Source organism: Rhincodon typus, chromosome 16 (genome assembly GCF_021869965.1).
Source record: "Rhincodon typus isolate 14 chromosome 16, sRhiTyp1.1, whole genome shotgun sequence".
Classification (NCBI taxonomy): domain Eukaryota; kingdom Metazoa; phylum Chordata; class Chondrichthyes; order Orectolobiformes; family Rhincodontidae; genus Rhincodon; species Rhincodon typus.
This window is the reverse complement of record NC_063347.1, coordinates 679,391-701,024: the sequence shown is the minus strand read 5'-3', so window position 1 is coordinate 701,024 and position 21,634 is coordinate 679,391. Positions and strand designations below refer to the sequence as shown.

The following is a 21,634-nucleotide window of genomic DNA, read 5'->3' as shown; positions in this document are numbered from 1 at the left end:
ATTTTTGTCTTTAACATTTCGAGCCTGACGTGTCTCTTCTTCAGAAGCTGATCTGAAACTGTTCCTGGTTACCTGTCAAAGCACACTGCTTGAACAGCTGAGTTTTTCCACCATATTTTGGGTGATAAGTGTACATGGAGGAGCTCTCAGTCTCCGGCTGCAGAATCAGAGAACCATACAATAGAGTGGCCCTTCTTCCCTTCGAGCCTGTACCACCAAAAATGGCGTACTACCTACGCCTAATCCCAATTTCCCACACATGGCCCATACCCTTGAATGTTATGACACTTCAGTTGCTCATCCAATTATTTTTTAAAAAGTTTGTGTGAGATTTCCTGCCTCACTGCCCTCCCAGCCAGTGCATTCCAGACCCACACCACCCTCTGGGTGAGAAGAGTTTTCCTTAAATTCTGAACCTCCTGCCATTTGACTTTAAAATCATGCCCACTTGTTATTGACCCTTCAACTGTTTCCTATGCACTCTATCCACGTGCCCTCATAATCTTATACACCTCTATCAGGTCCCCCCTCAGCCTTCTCTGCTCCAAAGAAAACAACCCGAGCGTATCCAGCCTCTCTTCATAGCTAACCTGCTCCATCCCAGGCAGCATCCTGGTGAATCTCCTCTGCACCCCCTCCAGTGCAATCACATCCTTCCTATAGTGCACTGACCAGAACTGCACACAGTGCTCCAGCTGTGGCCTAAACAGAGTCCTGTACAGCTCCAACATAACCTCCCTGCTCTTATAATCTATGCAATGATTGATAAAAGTGTCCCATATGCTGCCTTCAGGGTTCTGCAGACAAACATCCCAAGATCCTTCTGTTTCTTTGCGCTTTCTAGTGCCCTGCCATTCATTGATTGCTCCCTTGTCTTGTTTCTTCTTCCAAAGGGCATCACCTCACATTTTTCAGGATTAAATTCCAACCCCAAACACACCCACAGACACCTGCCGACACACCCAGGAGAATCCCTCCTCCCAGAAAGCTCCCAGGCACAGGGACGATTCCAGAGCCTCAGAGAGGAAGAGGTTCTGCTCTGGTGAAGACTGGATAAGTTGGGACTGTGCCATTGAGACGCAGAGGTTGAGGGAAGATTTGATGAAGGTTCTGGATAGGGACAACCTGCTCCTATTCCCGGGTGGATCGAGGTGAAGAGAGGAGCAGCAACTTGAAGTATAACTGTTTAGCTCGCCATGCAGTTAGTGTCCGGAATGTTCCACCCAAGGCTGCAGTCAAGGTAGATTAAATCAAGGCCTTTAAAAGAAAAATAGATAATTTTCTGAAAAGATATAAACTTGCAGGATTACAGGGAAAAGGCAGAGGTACCTTGCTAAGGAAACTGTTCCTTTACAGGGCAAGTACAGACAATGCTACGTCCTCCTATACTGTGGCATTCTATTGTTAACAGCCTGCAGTTTTAAAAGTGGGGGTGAAATAATTTAACTATGTTTAAAAAAAAAACTCACATTCTGAGCATTTCATTGAATACAACCCCTATCCATTGAGGAACTTATTTTCAATCTACACATGACATAAAGAAAGCAAAAAAAACTCAGATATGGATCACATCTGGGCAGGTTATTCTGACTGCCAGGAGATGGCAGAGTTGTCTGAAAAACTGAAAAGCCCAACCCAACTCACAACTCCAAGGCAAAGGGCAAAGGTGAATCACAGCAAAAAGCAACCAAAACAAAGCAATGAACAACTGCACTTCCCACAATCTAGTCTACTGCATTCACTGCTCACACTGTGGTCTCCACTACATCGCCAAACACCTATGTTCCATCTACAAAACAGACCCTGAGCTTCCATTTGCTTGTCACTTCAACCCACCACTGTGTTTCCTGGCCAACATCTTTGACCCCAGGCTTGCTGCAGTGCTCCAGCAAAGCTCAGCGCAAACTGGAAGAACAGCACCTCATTTTCCACTTGGCAACTCTGCAGCTTTCTGGACTTAAAATAGAGTTCAACAATTTTAGGGCCTGAGCACCTTTTCCCATGTCCTTCACCCTAACCCAACACACCAGGCCTTGTCATCACACAGGACCACACGCAACCCATTGTCAGTCACTAATAGTCCCCATTAGCAGCTATTCATTCTCCCAGATTGACCTTTACTCACTTGCCTGTTCAACTATTTTCCTCTATCTTTGGGTTCTATCTCCACCTAAAATTTACTCCCCACCAATATCACCCCCCACCTCAATCTTCTGTAACAATACCAATATTTTCCAAGCTACCATCAGTCTGAAGAAGGGTCACCTGACTCGAAACTTTAACTGTGATTTCTCTCCACAGATGCTACCAGACCTGTTGAGTCTTTCTAGTAATTTCTTTCCTTGTTGTCAATGATCAACTGTTTTCTTGTGCTCCAAACAGGCTGCTACCAAGAGAGACAACAGACCATAAATATATCCACCAATAACTACATTGAACAAAATTAGCTGGAACAGCAGCTCAGTGGTTAGCACTGCTGCCTCACAGCACCAGCGACCCGAGTTCGATTCTACCTTTGGGCGACTGCAAACTCCACACAGATATTCTCCTCGTGTCTGCGTGGGTTTCCTCCCACAGTCCAAACATGTGCAGGCTAAATGGATTAGCCATGGAAATGCAGGGTTACACGGATAGGGTGGCAGGTCCTGGGTTGGATACTGTTCGAAGCATCAGAGCAGCCTTAATGGGCTGAATAATCACTTTCAGCACAGTAGGAATTCTATTATTAACCCTCTAAAGATCAAATCTCACAAGACCACAGTAGGCCCAAACTAATAATCAATAATTTTAACATAACTTTTGGATAGATTCACAACATTACTATAAAACAACGTATTTGGCAGGAAATGGCTCACAGAATCAAACACAACTGAGACATCACCCCCATGACCAGTGAAGTTAGCAGTTGGAAATCTTGCAGTGAGTAGCTTACCTCCTACCTCCCCAAAGTCTGTCCACAAGGCACAAGACAGGAGTGTGATGGAATACTCCCCACTTGCCTGGATGAGTGCAGCCCCAACAACACTCAGGAACTTCGCACCATCCAGGTCAAAGCAGCCCATTTGATTGGCACCACATCCACAAGCATCCCCTCCCTTCACACTGATCCTCAGTAGCAGCAGTGTGTACCATCTACAAGATGCACTGCAGAAATTCACCAAAGATCTTCAGACAGCACCTTCCAAACACACGACCACTTCCATTTGAAAGGAAAACGGCAGCAGATACATGGGAACACCACTCTCTGCAAGTTCCCCTCCAAGCGACTTACCATCCTGACTTGGAAATATGTCACCGTTCCTTAACTGTTGCTGGAGCAAAATCCTAGAATTCCCTCCCTAAGGGCATTGTGGGTCTACCCACAGCACATGGACTGCAGTGGTTCAAGAAGGCAGCTCACCACCACCTTCTCAAGGGGCAACTAGTGATGGGCAATAAATGCTGGGCCCAACCAACAACGCCCATGTCCCACAAATACTAAAAACATTAAACCTTTTAATTGAGAGAACTTTAAGGTGCAGCTAGTCCATACAGAATTTAAAAATTGCTGAAGCTGTTCATGATTATTGTTAGAACATATTGGGTGGCATACTGGCTCAGTGGTTAGCACTGCTGCCTCACTGTGCCAGGAACCCGGGTTCGATTCCAGCTGCGGGCGACTGTCTGTGTGGAGTTTGCACATTCTCCCCTTGTCTGCACAGGTTCCCTCTGGGTGCTCCAGTTTCCTCCCACAGTCCAAAGATGTCCAGGTTAGTGTGGATTGGCCATGCTAAATTACCCAGAGTGTCCAGGGATGTGTAGGTTAGGTGGGTTATAGGGGATGGGTCTGGGTGAGATGTCTGAGGGTCGGTGTGGACTTGTTGGGCCTAAGGGCCTGTTTCCACACTGAAGAGATTCTATGATTCTATGAAATATCTTGATGAAATTATTGTGAATGTACAGTGCTGCAGTTCCAAATGTCCAATCTTCTGAACTACTTCTGTAATGCAAAAATATTCTAGCTGTTGTCCCTCTCTGCAAAGCCTTCCCATAACAATTCATTTTAAAATCATTTATTCTCAACTGAACGAGGTCAGAAAATCAGTAAAACCACACAAAGCTGAGACTGTTTCCTGGAAATGATTTTCATTCACGGCTGGAACCAAATGGAGAAAGACCACCATGACCTCAAACGTTACCTCTATTTCACTCCATGCATTTCAGGAATATTTTGGATCCTGTGTCTAAATTCTTAAGTTTTCAAACTCAAATCCACAAAAGGACCAAACAAATTTATAAAAAGGCTCAAGCAACAGGGAATCTTGTTTCACACAATTGCCAGTTAATGACAAAGCAGTATAAGTTATAATTTCTGCTCATTTCTGAAGAAGGGTCTAGGCCCGAAACGTCAGTTTTCCTGCTCCTCTGATGCTGCTTGGCCTGCTGTGTTCATCCAGCTCTACACCTTGTTATCTAAGTTATAAAGATTCATTAATGATTGATTCTTATACATTATCCATAATGAAAATAACATGACAAAGACAATGCATTGAGACAGGTGTAGAAACCTGACAGTACAGGTGGTCAGACCATCACTATGGTTTGGAACCTGTGTTGAAGTTGAGGATTAAATTTTGAATGGTACTTTTTAAGGGGGAAGTACTGCTACTGTTAATCCTGAGACCCAGCAAGACATTCTGGGAGCCAGGTTCGATTCTCACCATGGCAGATGGTGGAATTTGAATTCAATAAAAATCTGGAATTAAGACTCTAACGATGGCCATGAAACTATTTGCTGATTGTCAGGAAAAACACATCTGGTTCACTAATGTCCTTTAGGGAAGGAAACTGCCATCCTTACCTGGTTTGACCTGCATGTGACTCAAGACCCACAACAAAATGGTTGACTCTGAACTGCCTCTGGGCAATTAGGGATGGGCAATAAATTTTGGTCTAACCAGCAACACACACATTCCACGAATTTTAAAAAAATTGCAGCTGATTTGGGAATTGGCTGGAAAGGCCAAACACTAATTAACCAGGAAAAGTTTAAGCATACTGTTGCTGATTGGGCACCAAGATGTTGTTAGCCTCAGGGACTGGTAGCTGTTTGAGTGTTGAACATCTCCACCTTGTTGGGTAGATACCAGTGTTGTAACTGTACTGGAACAGCTTGGCTAAGGGAGCGGCAAGTTCTGGAGCACAAGTCTTCAATACCTTTGCTGAATGTTGTCATGGCCCATAGCTTTTGCAATATCCACTGTTTCTAACCATTTCTTCATATCATGTGGAGGAAATCGAATTGGCTGAAGACTCAGTTTCAACAAGATTCTGAACTAATTAGAGGTAATCAGAGTACTTGTGTGCAGGTGTCACTAACTGATTCCTTCCCTCGCATTCTGCAATGATTGGCGGAGGGTTGATGAAGCTATAGTTGGCCTCAGTGTCCCCAAGTTAGGGAAGTGATGGAAGAGAGTGATCAGCTCAGCTCTACAGGACAGTGAGTTCTGTATTTGGAGATTGCAGGATTGAGCTCAGTCAACATGCCATGTGGAGAAAGACACTTCAAGACTCAAAATCAAGTGCCTCACTCTAAAACGGCCAGTTACACAAGCCGTCAAGCTGCAGAATTATAAAGGAGCTTGGGAAATAGCTGCCGAGGGACAGGGGGAGACAGACCAGGATTAAATGGTTCATTCCACCTTTACATTAACACAGCCACAGGTTTCAGAATTCCCAGACAAAGTGCAGGTGTGGTCATACTCTTCAGACTCACAACAGGGAAAGTGATGAAGTGTGTGTGTAGGAGTACCCATCACATGGGAGGTGCCATTCAAAAATACCATTCATCTAGGAATGGAGCAGAATCTTCACAAGAATGAATGATAGTAACTAATTGATAATAATTTGAATTACTGTATGTGTAAATTCCACAAAGCAATCAAACTGGAAAGAAAAGACATTTATTTTAAAAACAATGTTTTAAAGAAACAGTCCAATGCTTTATCATGATACATTACTCGTAGAGAAATCCCAAATCCATGGAAGCTGTTGAGACTCAGGGGGCAACAATCGGCATGTGCTGACTCCTTACCGTCTGCCACTTTGGCAAAGTTCCTTCATAATGTTCCAGCAAAGAGAAAAACCACTTACTTCCCCAAAACAGCCACACTTTTCAGCCATTCCCATAAAACAATCATCTTACTTTCTCCAACCTTGTGTAATTTGTATGTGTGTGTGTGTGTGTTGGTGTTGTGAACTCCAATAATTGAACAGGAAATGTGACATTTCAATGGATGAGTTAATATAAGGTTGGGTCACTTACCTCTATTGGTCATCATTTTTCAATTCAATCCCAGGCTCCATGTAACATGAGTAAGGGAGTAACAGTTGTTTTAAAGAGCTTTCTGGAAGAAATAATAGAATCTCCCCTGACAATTCCTGAATCCTTGCTGAGTCCTCATCACTTCTTCCAACCAACAGCAGTTCTCCTTGTTCCTGCTCATCCGCTCTCATGAAATCCGTTTTGCAAACTGAAAGAAAGATTAGAATTTGATAACCACTGTGAATGATGGAGACAAATCCAAATGAACATCCATCGGAACACGGCTGCTGTGTCTTTAAACAAATGATTGCACTATTGTAAAACAATAATGAAAGTTTCTAAAGATCTAGTAAACAAAGATATCTTCTTCAGAAAGATGGCTGGATTCCTGAAAATGATAATGTCCTTTACTCTGTATAGTAAAGTACTCTGTAAAGTATCTTACTGGCTGGAATGAAGTAAGCAGTTTTGGAGATTGGATATGAAATGGGTTACAACAGGTTTTTTTCAACACAATTCAGTGTGTTCCGCAATCTTACTGTAGATTAGCCAAAATTTATAATGATTCAAAATGCCTTTTGGAATAAACCTAACCAGCTCTGGGTCTGTTGCCAATTATTTTCAATCTCTGTCCTCTCATTCCTGACTTTTGAACAACTGAATGTTTCTGCTTACGTACTTCCCCAAAACCCTTAATGATTTTCAGCATCTTTATCAAATCTCCTCCTTAACCTTCTCTGCGCCGAGAGAACAATCCCAGCATCTCAGCAGAAGGCAAGGGGGCATGGGATAGGGGGAAATGTGGCAGATTGGATTCAGAATTGGCTGACCCTTAGAAGACAAAGGGTGGTCGTGGACAGAAAACATTCAACACGGTGCTCAGTTACGAGTGGTGTACCACAAGGATCTGTTCTGGGTTCTCTTCTATTTGTGATTTTTGTAAATGATTTGGATGGGTGGATTAGCAAGTTCGTAGACGATACAAAGGTGGGTCGAGTTGTGGATAGTGCGGAGGGCTGTTCTAGGTAACAAAGGGACATTGATAGAATGCAGAGCTGGGCTGAGAAGTGGCAGATGGAGCTTAACCCTGAAAAGTGAGAGGTGATTCATTTTGGAAGGAAAAACTTGAAAGCAGAATACAGGGTTAACGGAAAGATTCTTGGCAGTGTGGAGGAGCAGAGGGATCTTGGGGTTCATGTCCACAGTTCCCTGAAAGCTACCACCCAGGTGGATAGAGTTGTTAAGAAGGCGTACAGTGTGTTAGTTTTCATTAATAGAGGGATTGAGTTCAAGAGCCGTGAAGTTATGCTCCAGCTATACAAAACCCTGGTTCGGCCACATCTGGAGTACTGTGCCCAGTTCTGGTCGCCTCATTACAGGAAAGATGTGGAAGCATTAGAAAAGATGCAGAGGAGATTTACCGGGATGTTGCCTGGAATGGAGGGAAGGTCTTACGAGGAAAGGTTGAGAGCACTAGGGCTTTTCTCTTTAGAACAACGAAGGATGAGAGGTGACTTGATAGAGGTATACAAAATGATCAGAGGTATAGATAGAGTGGACAGCCAGAGACTTTTTCCTAGGGTGGAGGTAGTTATTACGGGGGGATATAGTTTTAAAGTGAGTGGAGGTAGATACAGGGGAGACGTCAGAGGTAGGTTCTTTACTCAGAGAGTGGTCGGGGCGTGGAATGCATTGCCGGAGAGGGTAGTGGAGTCGGCCCCATTAGGGGCATTTAAGCGGCTACTAGATTGGCATATGGATGATAGTATAAGGTAGGGGTGGAGGTTAAATAGACCTTAGGTTTAGGGTAAAAGTTCAGCACAACATCGTGGGCCAAAGGGCCTGTACTGTTCTGTGTTCTGCGTTTTATCTCAACAAAACTGAGCTCCTTCATCTTGGGACTTTTGTAGTTAAACTTCTCTCTATTGCCCCTTGACATTCAATGGGATTACTATCACTAAATCCTCCACTCCCAACATCCTGGGGTGTCCCATTGACCAGAAACTCAACTGGACTCACCACATAAACACAGTGGCTACAAGGGCAGGTCAGAAGCTAGGAATACTGAAGCGAGTAACTCATCTCCTGACTCCCCAGAGTCTGTCCACCACATATAAGGCACAAGTCAGGAGTGTGATGGAATAGAACATAGAACAGTACAGCACAGTACAGGTCCTTTGGCCCACGATGTTGTGCCAACCTATTATACTACTCTAAGATCAAACTAACCTGCATACCCTATATTTTACTATCATCCATGTGCCTATCCATGAGTCGTTTAAAGGTCCCTAATGTATCTGACTCCACTACCATCACTGGCAGTGTATCCCATGCACCTACCACTCTCTGTATGAAGAACCTACCTCTGACATCTCCCTGTACCTTCCTTCAATCACCTTAAAATTATGCCCCCTCATAATAGTCATTTCCACCCTGGGAAAAAGTCTCTGGCTGTCCACTCTACCTATGCTTCTCATCATCTTGTACACCTCTATAAGGTCACTATTCATCCTTCTTCACTCCAATGAGAAAAGCCCTAGCTCCCTCAACATTTCCTCATAAGATCTGCCCTCCATTCCAGGCAGCATCCTGGTAAATCTCCTCTGCACACTCTCTCTAGCTTCCACATCCTTCCTACAATGAGGCGACCAGAACTGAACACAGAATTCCAAGGTTTTATAGAGCTGCAGAATAACCTTACAGCTTTTAAACTCAACCTCCCTGCCAATGAAAGCCAACAAAACATGTGCCTTCTTAACAACCCTATCAACTTAGGTGGCAACTTTGAGGGATTTATGGACATGGATCCCAAGATCCCTTTGTTTCTCCACACTGCCAAGAATCCTGCCATTAACCCTGTATTCAGAATTCAAATTTGACCTTCCAAAATTAATCACTTCACACTTTTCTGGGTTGAATTCCATCTGCCACTTCTTTGCCCAGCTCTGCATCCTGTCAACATCCCATTGCAACCTACAACAGCCCTCCACACTATCCACAACTCTACCAACCTTCGTATCATCGGCAAACTTACTAACCGACCCTTCCTCATCCAGGTCATTTATAAAGATCCCCACTTGCCTGGATGGGTGCAGCTCCAACAACACTCAAGAAGCTTGATACCATCCAGGATAAAGCAGCCGCTTGATTGTTTGTGGATGTGGTGCCATTCACTCCCTTCGCCAGCGACGCTCAGTAGCAGCAGTGTGTACTTTCTACAAGTTGCACTGCAGAAATTCACCAAAGATCCTCAGACAGCACCTTCCAAACCCACAACCACTTCCATCTAGAAGGAAAAAGGGCAGCAAATACATGGTAACATCACCACTTGCAAGTTCCCCTCCAAGATACTCACCATCCGTACTGTTCTATGTTCTTTCTGATATGGAAATTTATCACCGTTCCTTAGGTGTCACTGGGTCAAAATGTAGCAGCTCCCTTCCTAAGGACTTTATGAGCCTACTTACAGCACATGGGCTCCAGTCTGGTTTAAGAAGATAGCTCACCATCACCTTCTCAAGGGCAACTACTGACAGGCAATAAATACTGGTCCAGCTAGCGATGCCCATATCCCAGAAGTAAACATTAAAAAAAAATCAATAATTTCACATTTTTGGGAAATATTTCCTTCAAATAGTGCAATAATGTCACATCTCACAGTGCCAAAGATTAAATTGTAATTGGCAATTGTGGTGTCTGACCCAAGGAGAAGTAAATCAAATCATGGGGAACATTACATCCTTACAATCTTCTTCAGGCAGGGACTGCATTGATTGTGCACTGTGGTGGCATCGCAGTTCAATCTGTCAGCGGAGGCGATGGTCTAGTGGTATTAATGCTGGACTGTTAGACCAGAAACTCAGCTAAACTACTGCAGGCAAAAACTTAAATTGCTGAGAAAACTCAGGAGGTCTGGCAACATCTGCGGAGAGAAAGCAGAGTTATGTTTCGAGTCCAGTGACCCTCCTTCAGAAGGATAGCGTTTCGGTTGAACATTAAGACTGTGTCTTTTTGTTTTTGTGTGTTTTTAAATTGTAATTGAAATGAAAAAAAAAAAGAATTGTTTTAAAACCAGAAATTGCAAGGATTGCTGGATGATTAGAAAGCAAGTAACCAGACACCATTTGTGAGCACTGTTTACACAGCTATGGCTTAAAGCCGGGATTGCAGCCATTACCCTATGGATCTCCTGGAGCTAAAATATTTGATCTCCAACCACAACCATCTTCCTATCTGCCAGGTATGACTCCAGCCAGATATTTCACTAAGTGAAGGGTCTATAGGTGTGAGGCTGGAAAAGCACAGCAGGTCAGACAGCATCCAAGGAGCATGTGAGTCAATGCTTCAGGCCAAAACCCTTCCTAGCCACTGTGCCTCAATATGCACTCACCAGTACAAGGGGTTCAGCTCAATCTGTTGGGATGAAAGATTCACACAGTCTCTCTCTATGTCTCTGTCTCTACAGAAGCTGCCAGAGCTGCTGAGCATTTCTAGCACCTTCTGTTTTTATTTCAAATGAACTTCATTGGTCGTGAAAAGTATTGGGATGTTGTGAGGTTTGCAAGGTGCTATACAAATGCTACATAAATAAAAATGTTTATGGTTCTGCCCATTCTCTAGGGTAGAGAACAGAGAAACAGAGAAACAAAGAAGACAGGAGAAGGAGTAGGTCATTCAACCCTGGAGCCTGTTCTCCCATTCAACCCTGGGGAGGTGATGGCCTAGTGGAATTATTGCTGGACTGTTAATCCAGAGACCCAGGTTCAAATCCCACCATGGGGTGGAGTTTGAATTCAATAAAAAATAAACATGACCATAGCTGATCATTGAGGTCAATGCTTTAATCCCATCCTCCCTCCATGTCCCTTGACCCCTTCAGCCACAAGAGCTATATTTAACTTCTTATTGAAAATAAGAAGTTTTCCTTGTCCAGTCCTGTTAGAATTTTACAGGTTTCTATGAGATCTGCCTTCATTCTTCTGAATTTTACAGGTTTCTATGAGATCTGCCCTCATTCTTTTGAACTCTAGCAAATACAATCCTAACCACTCAGCTCCTGACCTCATTACAGCCTTGGTCCAAACATGGGCAAAAGAGCTGAATTCCAAAGGTGAGGTGAGAGTAACAGCCCTTGACATCAAGGCTGTATTCATCCGAGTGTGGCATCAAGGAGCCCTAACAAAACTGGAATCAACAGGTGTCGGGTGGGGGGGATACTCTCCACTAGTTGGAGTCATGTCTGACACATAGGAAGATGTTCGTGGTTGTTGGAGATCAGCTAGTTCAGCTCCAGGACATCTCTGCAGGAGTTCCTCAGGATAGTGTCCTAGGCCCAACCATCTTCAATGACATTCCCTTCATCATAAAGTCAGAAATGGGAATGTTTGCCGATGATTGCATAATGTTCAGCACCATTCACTACTGAAGCAGTCCATGTCCAAATGCAACAAGACCTGGACAAAATCCAGACATGGTCTGACAAGTAGCAAGTAACATTCACACCACACAAGTGCCAGGCTATGACCACTACCCCTTGACATTCAGTGGTGTTGCCATCACTGAATCCCTCTGTCAATATCCTGGGGGATATCAGGAAACTCAACTGGACTCACCACATAAACACAGTGGCTACAAAGGCTACAGAGGCTGGGAATACTGAGGTGAGGAACACACCTCATGACTCAAAGCCTGTCCACCATCTACAAGGCACAAGTCAGGTGTGTGATGGAATACTCCCCACTTGCCTGGATGGGTGCAGCCCCAACAACACTCCAAGAAGCTTGACGCCATCCAGGACAAAGCAGCCGCTTGATTGGCACCAGATCCACAAACACCCACTCCCTCTAACCACTGACGCTCAGTAGCAGTGTGTCTTATCAACAAGATGCACTGCAGAAATTTACCAAAGATCTTCAGACAACAACTTCTAAACCCACAAACACTCCTATCTCAAAGCACAAGGGCAACTGATCTATAGGAACATCCCTTCCCTGCAAGTCCCGCTCCAGCACAGGTCTCATTGACCATTCCGGACTCTCAGTTTACAGCCAAATAATGATCTGCCTTCCTACTTTTGCTCCCAAAGTGGATAACATCTCATTGACCCATATTAATGTGATTTGGCCATACATTAGCCCACTCGCTCAGCCTGTCCAAGTCACACTGAAGCATCTCTGCTTCCTCCTCACAGCTCACCCTCCCACCCAGATTTGTATCGTCTGAAAATTTGAAAACATTACATTTAGCTCCCTCATCATTAATATATATCGTGAATAGCTGGGATTTTAGCACTGACCCCTGTGGTACTTCACTAGTCACTGCCTGCCATTTAGAAAAAGACCCATTTATTCCTAGTTTTCATTTCCTGTGTGTCAACCATCTCAATACACTAACCCCAATCCCTGTAGAAAAGTTACAGCACAGAAAGAGACCATTCAGCCCATTGTGTCTGTGCTAGCTGAATAAACCAGCCACCCATTCTCAACCCCTTCCCAGCCCCTGGTTCAGAGCCTTGCAGGTTCCAGTATGTCAGGAGCTGATCCAGGCTCTTCTTCAATGAGTTGAGAGTTTCCACCTCAACCATTAAAATGGGCAGCGAATTCCAGACACTTACCATTCTCTGGGTGAAACTGGCTTTCCTCACGTCTCCCCTAATCGTTCCACTGTCCTGTAAATCTGTGCCCAGTGGCAACTGACCTCTCTGCCGGGGGAAACAGGTCTTCCATGTCCACCCCATCCAAGCTCCTCATTATTTTCTATACCTCGATCAGGTCAGCTCTTGGCCTCCTCTGTTCCAAGGTCAATAACCCCAGCCTATCCCATCTTTCCACATAGCTGCAATTTTCAAATTTCACGATATTCTTATAAATCTCCTCTGTACGATCTCCACAGCAATTATCTTCTTCCTGCAACATGGTGACCACAACTGCACACAAAGCTCCAGCTGCTGCCTAACCAGTTCCAGCATTGCACCCCTGTACATATATTCAATCCCTCACCCAATGAAGGTAAGTAACCATTGCCCTCTAAACCACCTCATTGATATTTCACAGACTGATAACCACATGTTGAACTAGGCATCAAAAGACTTTCAGAAACTTACAAGGGGTTTCTTGCAAACTTGTTTCACATAAACTCCAACTTCCCCTCCTGGATCCTTCCTCCCACACATACCAACACTCCCATCATCCACCTCACACCCCCAGCTCTCTTCCTTCCCACCACCAAATCACAAGAAAACTCAGCTTTTTTGTTCACACGTTTAACAAATTACACAAATAACAAATTACAACACTAAAAATTCCAGCTTCTTATTTTTAACCAATCCATTAGCGATCTTATTACACAACTCTGGAGCAGGTGGAGCTTGAACCCAGGCCTCCAGGCTAAGAGGCAGGGACACTATCACTGTGATACAAGGCCCTAAAATCCCAGCTGTTCTTTTCATAACAAGTGCTCGATTGGGCAGAGTATTTAGTGAGTTACTGAGCAATTGAACAGCCTAGTCAGTCAGTCAGTTACTGACTGGACTATAATCAACTGCTACTGCTTCATTAAAATAGAGCACTGGCCCCTCCTGGAGGTTTAACTCAACTTCTCCTACTTCTAGATATTTTTAAAAACAATTTTTAAATGGTCAGTCCTCATAAGAAATACATAAACAGAAGCACTAGAGTCCATTTGTCATTTAAGACTCAACAGAGCCTGAGAATTACTTGAGTATTAGCTGCACCTTCAGCAGTTGCTTAGCTGAACCTCTGCCCAATCTTTCATCTTTTAGCTTTCTGCCTGCGCATACACTTCTTCAGTCACATCCCTCTCATTTCAGCAAGGACCTTGCAACCCCACACCCTAAGACACTTCTTAAATCATAAAACCCAAAAGAACTGCAGATGCTGTGAATCAGGAACAAAAACAAAGTTGCTGGAAAAGCTCAGCAGGTCTGGCAGCATCTGTGAAGGAGAAAACAGAGTTAACATTTTGGGTCCAGTGACCCTTCCTCAGAACTGATGGTGGCTGGGAAAACGTCAGTTTATATGCAGAAAATAGGGAGGTGGGTGGGGTAGGGAGTAAACATTAGGATAGAGCCCAAAGAGAGAGAAAGACAGTTGGACAGACATATCTTAAATCATATCTGTTTAGGAAGAAACACCTCTGAAGCAAGTGGGACTGGAACCTGGGCCTCCTGGCTCAGAGAAAGGGAGTATGACCACCTCCACAGCCCACTGCCTGGACCAAGGGGACCCCAGAATACTAAACACAAACTCCACTGAGCATCAACTGCTCTCAATCCAACCTCTATCCTCGGTGCCTCTTGTGGTGTAGTGGTAGTGTCCCTGCCTCTGAGCCAATATACTAATTCTGTAAGCAGTTCTAGCATCTTCATCTGATGATGTGCCAATATTTCAACAACTGACAATATGGTTGTGTAGCTTAAACTTGTGCATTACAGCTTTGTGATGAAAACATGACATTCTGACTTTACACAAACATTTCTTGAATATCTTCACAAGTGAAGACAGAAAACAGTGGTTAAGACAAAGACCAAGAGCAAATCATGATGTAACTTGATTTCACAGGGAGTGAGAGTAGAGAGAAACAGCCACTGGCAATCGCGTCATTCAGACAACATAACTGGTCTTTATTTCAAAACAACAAAATCAACAGATCAGCTGCTTCAATCAAAGTAAAGAATTTCTACTGAACACTGCATTTTCGCTCTCTAAGGTTACACAACAGTCACCTTTTCAGTTCTGCACTGAAGCTCTGATGGAAACTTACTCAGGGTTGAAAGTCAGGAAAGACTAGGAATTTCTCAATCCAGTGGGTGAGGTGTGTATTCCTGCACACAGGATGATGAATGGCTTATTATTAGCAGGAAATATTAAATATCAGCTCATTAATATTTTCAACACCATCTTCCTACTTTTCAAAACTTGCGTGAACATGTTCTGCCTTAAGAACTCCAAATTTGAAGGTTGTTCTTTATTTCCCAATGGTTAAAAAGAATCCTTCACAACAAGAAAGGAATAAACAATCAGCAAAGTACAGTGGGGAAGTGAAGTGACAGACAGAACGAGAGAAATGCGAGAGAGTGGCTTGAGTAAGGACAGACATATGAGGGATGAGAAGGGATGTATAGAAATTGCAAAAAGCATCCTGGTCAGACATTTGAGCACGTAAACTCAGCCAACACATCAGGTAATTGCCTGGCAGATGAATGTAGGAAGATTTTCTTTTTGGGCATCACAGTCTGGGCCCAGCATTTATTGCTCGTCCTTAGTTGCCCTTGAGAAGGTGGGGTGAGCTGCCTTCTTGAACCGTTGCAGTCCATGTGCTGTGGGTTGACCCACAATGTCATTAGGGAGGGAATTCCAGGATTCTGACCCAGTGCACTGAAGGAACAGCAATATATTTCCAAATCAGGATGATGAGTGACTTGGAGGGGAACTTGCAGGGGGTAGTGTTCCCATGTATCTGCTGCCCTTGTCCCCCTAGAGGAAGTGGTCATGGGTTTGGAAGGTGCTGTCTCAGGTGCTGCAGTGTCTCTTACAGATAATACACACAGCTGTGACTGAGCGTCGGTGGTGGAGGGAGTGGGATGTATATGGATATGGTGCCAATCAAGCGGCTGCTTTGTCCTGGATGGCGTCAGGCATCTTGAGTGTTGTTGAAGCTGCCCCCATCCAGGCAAGTGGGGAGTATTCCATCACACTCCTGACTTGTGCCTTGTAGATGGTGGACAGGAACTGGGGAATCAGGAGGAGTGATACTCATTGCAGTATTTCTAGCCTCTGACCGGCTCTTGTAGCTACTTTATTGATATAGAACAAAGAACAAAAAGAGAAGTACAGCACAGGAACAGGCCCTTCAGCCCTCCAAGCCTGTGATGATCATCATGCCCTGACTAAACTAAAGCATAAACCTTCTGCCCTTATTCAGTCCATATCCCTCTATTCCCTCCCTATTCGTGTAACCATCCTGATGCCTCTTAAGTGTCCACCACCTCCTCTGGCAGTGTGTTCCCAGCTCCTACCACTCTCTGCATGAAAAACCTCCTTTGCACACCCCCTTAAACTTTACCCCTCTCACCCTGAACCTGTGTCCCCTTTTAATTGAAACCTCAACCCTGGGAAAAAGCCTCTGACTATCCACCCTATCTATGCCTCTCATAAGTTTGTAGACCTCTACCAGGTCTCCTCTCAGCCGCCACTTTTCCCGTGAAAGTAACCCTAGTCTTTTTAACCTTTCCTCATGATCAATGCCCTCGAGACCAGGCAACATCCTGGCAAACCTTCTCTGCAATCTCTCCAAAGCTTCCACATCCTTCTAGTAATGTGGCGACCAAAACTGCACACAATACTCCAAAGGCGGCCAAATAAGGGTTTTGTATAGCTGCAATATGGTTTGACAAATCTTGTACTCCATGCCCTGGCCGATGAAAGCAAGCAATGCCACATGCCTTCTTAATCACTTTGGCCACCTGTGTTGCCACTTTTAGGGAACTGCAGACCTGCATATCCAGATGCGTCTGTATGTTAGTGTTCCTAAAGGTTCTGCCATTTACAGTATAATTCACACTAAATTTGATCATCCAAAATGCATCACCTCAAATTTGGCCTCATTATAATCCATCTGCCATTTCTTGCCAAGTCACCAAACCATATACTGTTGTATCCTTTCACAATTATCAGCACTATGTGGAATCCAGTGATATTTCTGGCTAGTAGTAACCCCAAGGATACAAACAGAAGTTACTGGAAAAGCTCAGCAGGTCTGGCAGCATCTGTGAAGAAAAAAAAAATCAGAGTTAGCATTTTGGGTCCGGTGATCCTTCCTCAGAACTGATGGTAGCTTGGAAAACATCGGTTTATATGCAGAAAATAGGAAGAAAGATGGGGTAGGAAATAAATGGTAGAAAAAAGAATAGAGCCCAAAGAAACAGACGAGCAGTTGGATAGACAAAGAAGTTGATAATGATCAGGCTGGGAGGGGGAATAGCTGTTAATGGGGACTGTTAGTGACTAACAATGGGTAGTGTGTAATGGCAGGCTATGTGATAACAAGGCGTAATGTGTGAGGTAGGGGGCTAGGATATGGGACAGTTTAAGCCCTAAAATTATTGAACTTGATATTGAGACCTGAAGGCTGCAGGGTTCCCAAGCAGAAAATGAGGTATTGTTCTTCTAGCTTGCATTGAGCTTTGCTGGAACACTGCATCAAGCCAGAGATAGAGATGTTCGCCAAGAAACAGGGTGGTCTGTTAAAGTGGCAGGCAACTGGAAGCTTAGGGTCTTTTTGCAAGCAGAACGTAGACATTCTGTGAAGCGGTCACCCAGTCTACGCTTCGTTTACCCAATGTAGAGGAGACCACATTGTGAGCAGCGAATGCGGCAGACTAAATTGTGTGAAGTGCAGGTGAAGTGTTGCTTCACCTGGAAAGTATGTTTGGGCCCTTGGATACTGGGGAGGGAGGAGGTAAATGGGCAGGTGATACACCTTCGTTGATTACTGGGGAAGGTGCCGTTGGGCTGTTGGGTGGGGGGGGTGGAATGTTGGGGGTTGAAGGAAGACTGGACCAGGGTGTCCCAGATGGAACAGTCCCTGTGGAAGGCAGACAAGGGAGGGAATGGGAATGTCTGTTTGGTAGATAGACTGGCCACTAATATCCACTGTAAACCCACTGACTCCCACAGCTACTTGGACTATACAACCTCTTAACCTGCTTTAGCCTTCCTGCTCCTCTGATGCTGCTTGGCCTGCTGTGTTCATCCAGCTCTACACCTTGTTATCTCCTGTAACGACACCATCCCATTCTCTCAGTTCTTCCATCTCAGTCGTATCTGCCGTTTCGGGAGTATCTGAAATTTCCAGCTTCTTCCTCAACCGAAGATTCCCCAGCTCCATGGTTGACAGGGCCCTCAACCAGGTCCGACCCATCACCCGCATGTCCACCCTATCCTTTCTCTTCCCTCCCACAACAGTGATAGGGTTCCCTTATCCTCACCTACCATCCCACCAGCATCCACATCCAAAAGATCATCAGACGCCATTTCCACCACCTCTAGCGAGATGCCACCACCAGACACATATTCCCCTCCCCTCCCTTGTCTGCCTTCCGCAGGGACCGTTCCATCCGGGACACCCTGGTCCACACTTCCTTCACCCCCAACACCTCCCCACAGCCCCACGGCACCTTCCCCTGTAACCGGCGAAGGTGCAACACCTGCCCATTTACCTCCTCCCTCCCCAGTATCGAAGGGCCCAAACATACCTTCCAGGTGAAGCAACACTTCACCTGCACTTCCCAGAATCTACTCTACTGCATTCGCTGCTCACAATGTGGTCTCCTCCACATTGGGGAAACAAAGCACAGACTGGGCGACCCCTTCACAGAACATCTACATTCTTTTCACAAAAAAGACTTTGAGCTACATGTTGCCTATGACTTTACCACACCACCCTACTCCCTGGCCAACATCTCTGTCTCAGGCTTACTGCTGTGTTCCAGCAAAGCTCAGTGCAAGCTGGAAGAATAACACCTCATTTTCTGCTTGGGGATCCTGCAGCCCTCTGGACGCAATATCAAGTTCAATAATTTTATGGCCTAAACTCTCCCATGTCCCAGCCCCCTACCCCACACACCAGGCCTTGTGTGACATAGCCTGCCATTATATACTACCAATTGTTAGTCACTAACAGTCCCCATTAACAACTATTCACCTTCCTAGCCAAATCGTTATCAACTCCTTTGTCTATCCAACTGGTCTTCTCTCTTCAGGCTCTATCCTTTATCCTATCGTTTACTCCCTACCCCAGACCTCTCCCTATTTTTTTCATATAAACCAACATTTTCCCAGCTACCATCAGTTCTGAGGAAGGGTCACTGGACCCAAAATGTTAACTCGGATTTTTCTTCACAGATGCTGCCAGACCTGCTGAGCATTTCCAGCAATTTCTGTTTTTGTTCCTGATTTACAGCATCCGCAGTTCTTTCGGTTTTTATTTAGTAACCCCAAGGATGTTGCTGGTGGGGATTCAGTGATAGTAATGCCAATGAATGTCAAGGGATAGTGGTTTGGTTGTCACTTACTGGAGATGGTCATTGCCTGGCATTTTTGTGATGCAAATGTTACTTGCCACTTGTCTGTCCAAGCCTGGATATTGTCCAGGTCTTGTTATATTTGAACATGGACTGCTTCAGTATTTGAGGAATCATGAATGATGTTGAACATTGCACAATCATCAGTGAACACCCCACTTCTAACCTTCTGATGGAAGGAAGGTCATTGATGAAGCAGCTGAAGATGGTTCAGCCTGGGACACTCCCCTGAGGAACTCCTGCAGAGATGTCCTGAAGCTGAAGTGACTGACCGCCAAGAACCACAACAGTCTTCCTTTCCATTTTCCTACGTCTAACTCTAACCAGTAGAGAGTTTTCTGTGTTGCCTACAAATCATGAAGAGGAGTAGGCCACTTGCCACATAAGCCTGGTCTGCCTTTCAATAAAATCATGGCTGATCTGATGTATCCTCAACTTCCACCTTATACTACACAATAACCTTCAAATCTCACTGATGTCAGTTTTTCTAGAGCTCCTTGATGTCAGCTCTAGAATTCAGGTCTATTGTCCACGTTTGAACTAAGGCTGTAATGAGGTCAGGAGCTGAGTGGCCCTGGCAGAACCCAAACGGAGAGTCAGTAAAGATCCCATGGTGATATTCAAAGCTAGCATACAGATTGCTACTGATGTCCTGGCCGAAATTTCACTTTCAACCAACAACTGAAAGAGGAAGAATAACTCATTGTTTATCTTGTTGGGATCTTACTGTTGTTCTCACCAATGGGAGGAGAGGACTGGAAATCAAATCCCACTACTCCATGAGTTGTAACGAAGGTGTAAATGTTTCATCCAATCACCAAATAAGAACAGCTTCTTCCTTGCTGTTCTCAGGCTTATGAATGAAACCCTCATATATTAGAGTTGATCTTTCTTGCACCTTCTGTGTCTCTGATGTGGAGGTGCCGGTGTTGGACTAGGATGGACAAGGTCAAAAATCACACAACACCAGGTTATAGTCCAAGAGGTTTAATTGAAAATGCAAGCTTTCGTAGCTCAGCTCCCTCCTCAGACGTAGTGCGAGGGAGAGGGTATAAGACACAGCATTTATAAGCAGAAAGGTAACAACTCTAAAACTGGCCACCTCTTGTTGAATTTTTAATCAGTTAGGAAGGAGACTACTGATTAAAATGCAAAACCCAGTTCCTCTCACGTTATTGTCCCGACATAATTAAAGGTTTTATCAACGTATACAAGAGATGACATCTCAAGTCAGACAATGCATTTTAGGTGTGAGGTCTTGGTACATGTGACAGTAATAAATCAAATCAATTAGTCTCTTAACTACTGTCAACTGGAACAGACATTTTCAGCAGGTTTCTCAATGAACTGAAAAATAATGTACCTAATAAAGGCAAAATGTATTTGTACAATAGGTTACGAACTTAAACAATATTCCCCTTTTAGCATCGCAGCACCAGGGACGCAGGTTGCTTCCACCCTTGGGTGACTGTCTCTGTGGAGTTTGCACGTTCTCCCTGTGTCTACGTGGGTTTCCTCCGGGTGCTCTGGTTTCCTCCCACAGACCAAAGATGTGCGGGTTAGGTGGGTTCGCCATGCTAAATTGCCCATAGTGTCCAGGGATGTGCAGGCTAGGTGGATTAGCCATGGTTAATGTAGGGTTACAGGGATAGGGTGGGGGGGGGGGGGGGGGTCTGGGTGGGATGCTCTCCGGAGGGTCAGTGTAGACTTGATGGGCCAAGTGGCCTGAATTCACGCTGTAGGGATTCTATGATTCTATGTTAGGGAAGGTGATGGCCTAGTCAGGCCAGGGTTCGAATCCTGCCATGGCAGATGGTGGAATTTGAATTCAATAAAAATCTGGAATTAAGAGTCTAATGACGACTATGAAACTATTTGCTGATTGTCAGCAAATAACGCATCTGGTTCACTAATCTGCCGTCCTTATCTGTTTGGCCTACATGTTACTCCAGACCCACTGCAATGTGGTTGACTCTTAATTGCCCTCTCAGCAATTAGGGATGGGCAATAAATGCTGGCCTAGTCAGCGATGCCCTCATCCTGTGAATGAATAAAAAAAAGTTTAAAAAACTCTGTCTTAAAAGTTTTAGCTTGTATTCTGCAAAATGTCAGTTGACTTTTGTAAACAGCTAAGATGAGAATGGCAGCCCTTAACATAAAGGTCATATTCAACCGAGCGTGGCTTCAAGGAGCCCGAGCAAAGCTAGAATCATTCGGAATCCGGGGGG

General features: G+C 44.6%; 1 protein-coding gene across 1 annotated transcript in view; it reads right to left on the bottom strand.

Moving 5' to 3' along the window:
- LOC109918619 (6-phosphofructo-2-kinase/fructose-2,6-bisphosphatase 4-like) overlaps positions 1 to 21,634 on the bottom strand; it is a 124,365-nt gene that overhangs the window by 64,038 nt on the left and 38,693 nt on the right. Inside the window, exon 2 of the mRNA XM_048606285.1 lies at positions 6,305 to 6,512. Coding sequence (XP_048462242.1) covers positions 6,305 to 6,320 — 16 coding nt within the window. The 5' untranslated portion in view covers positions 6,321 to 6,512. The remainder of the gene's footprint in view (positions 1 to 6,304; positions 6,513 to 21,634) is intronic.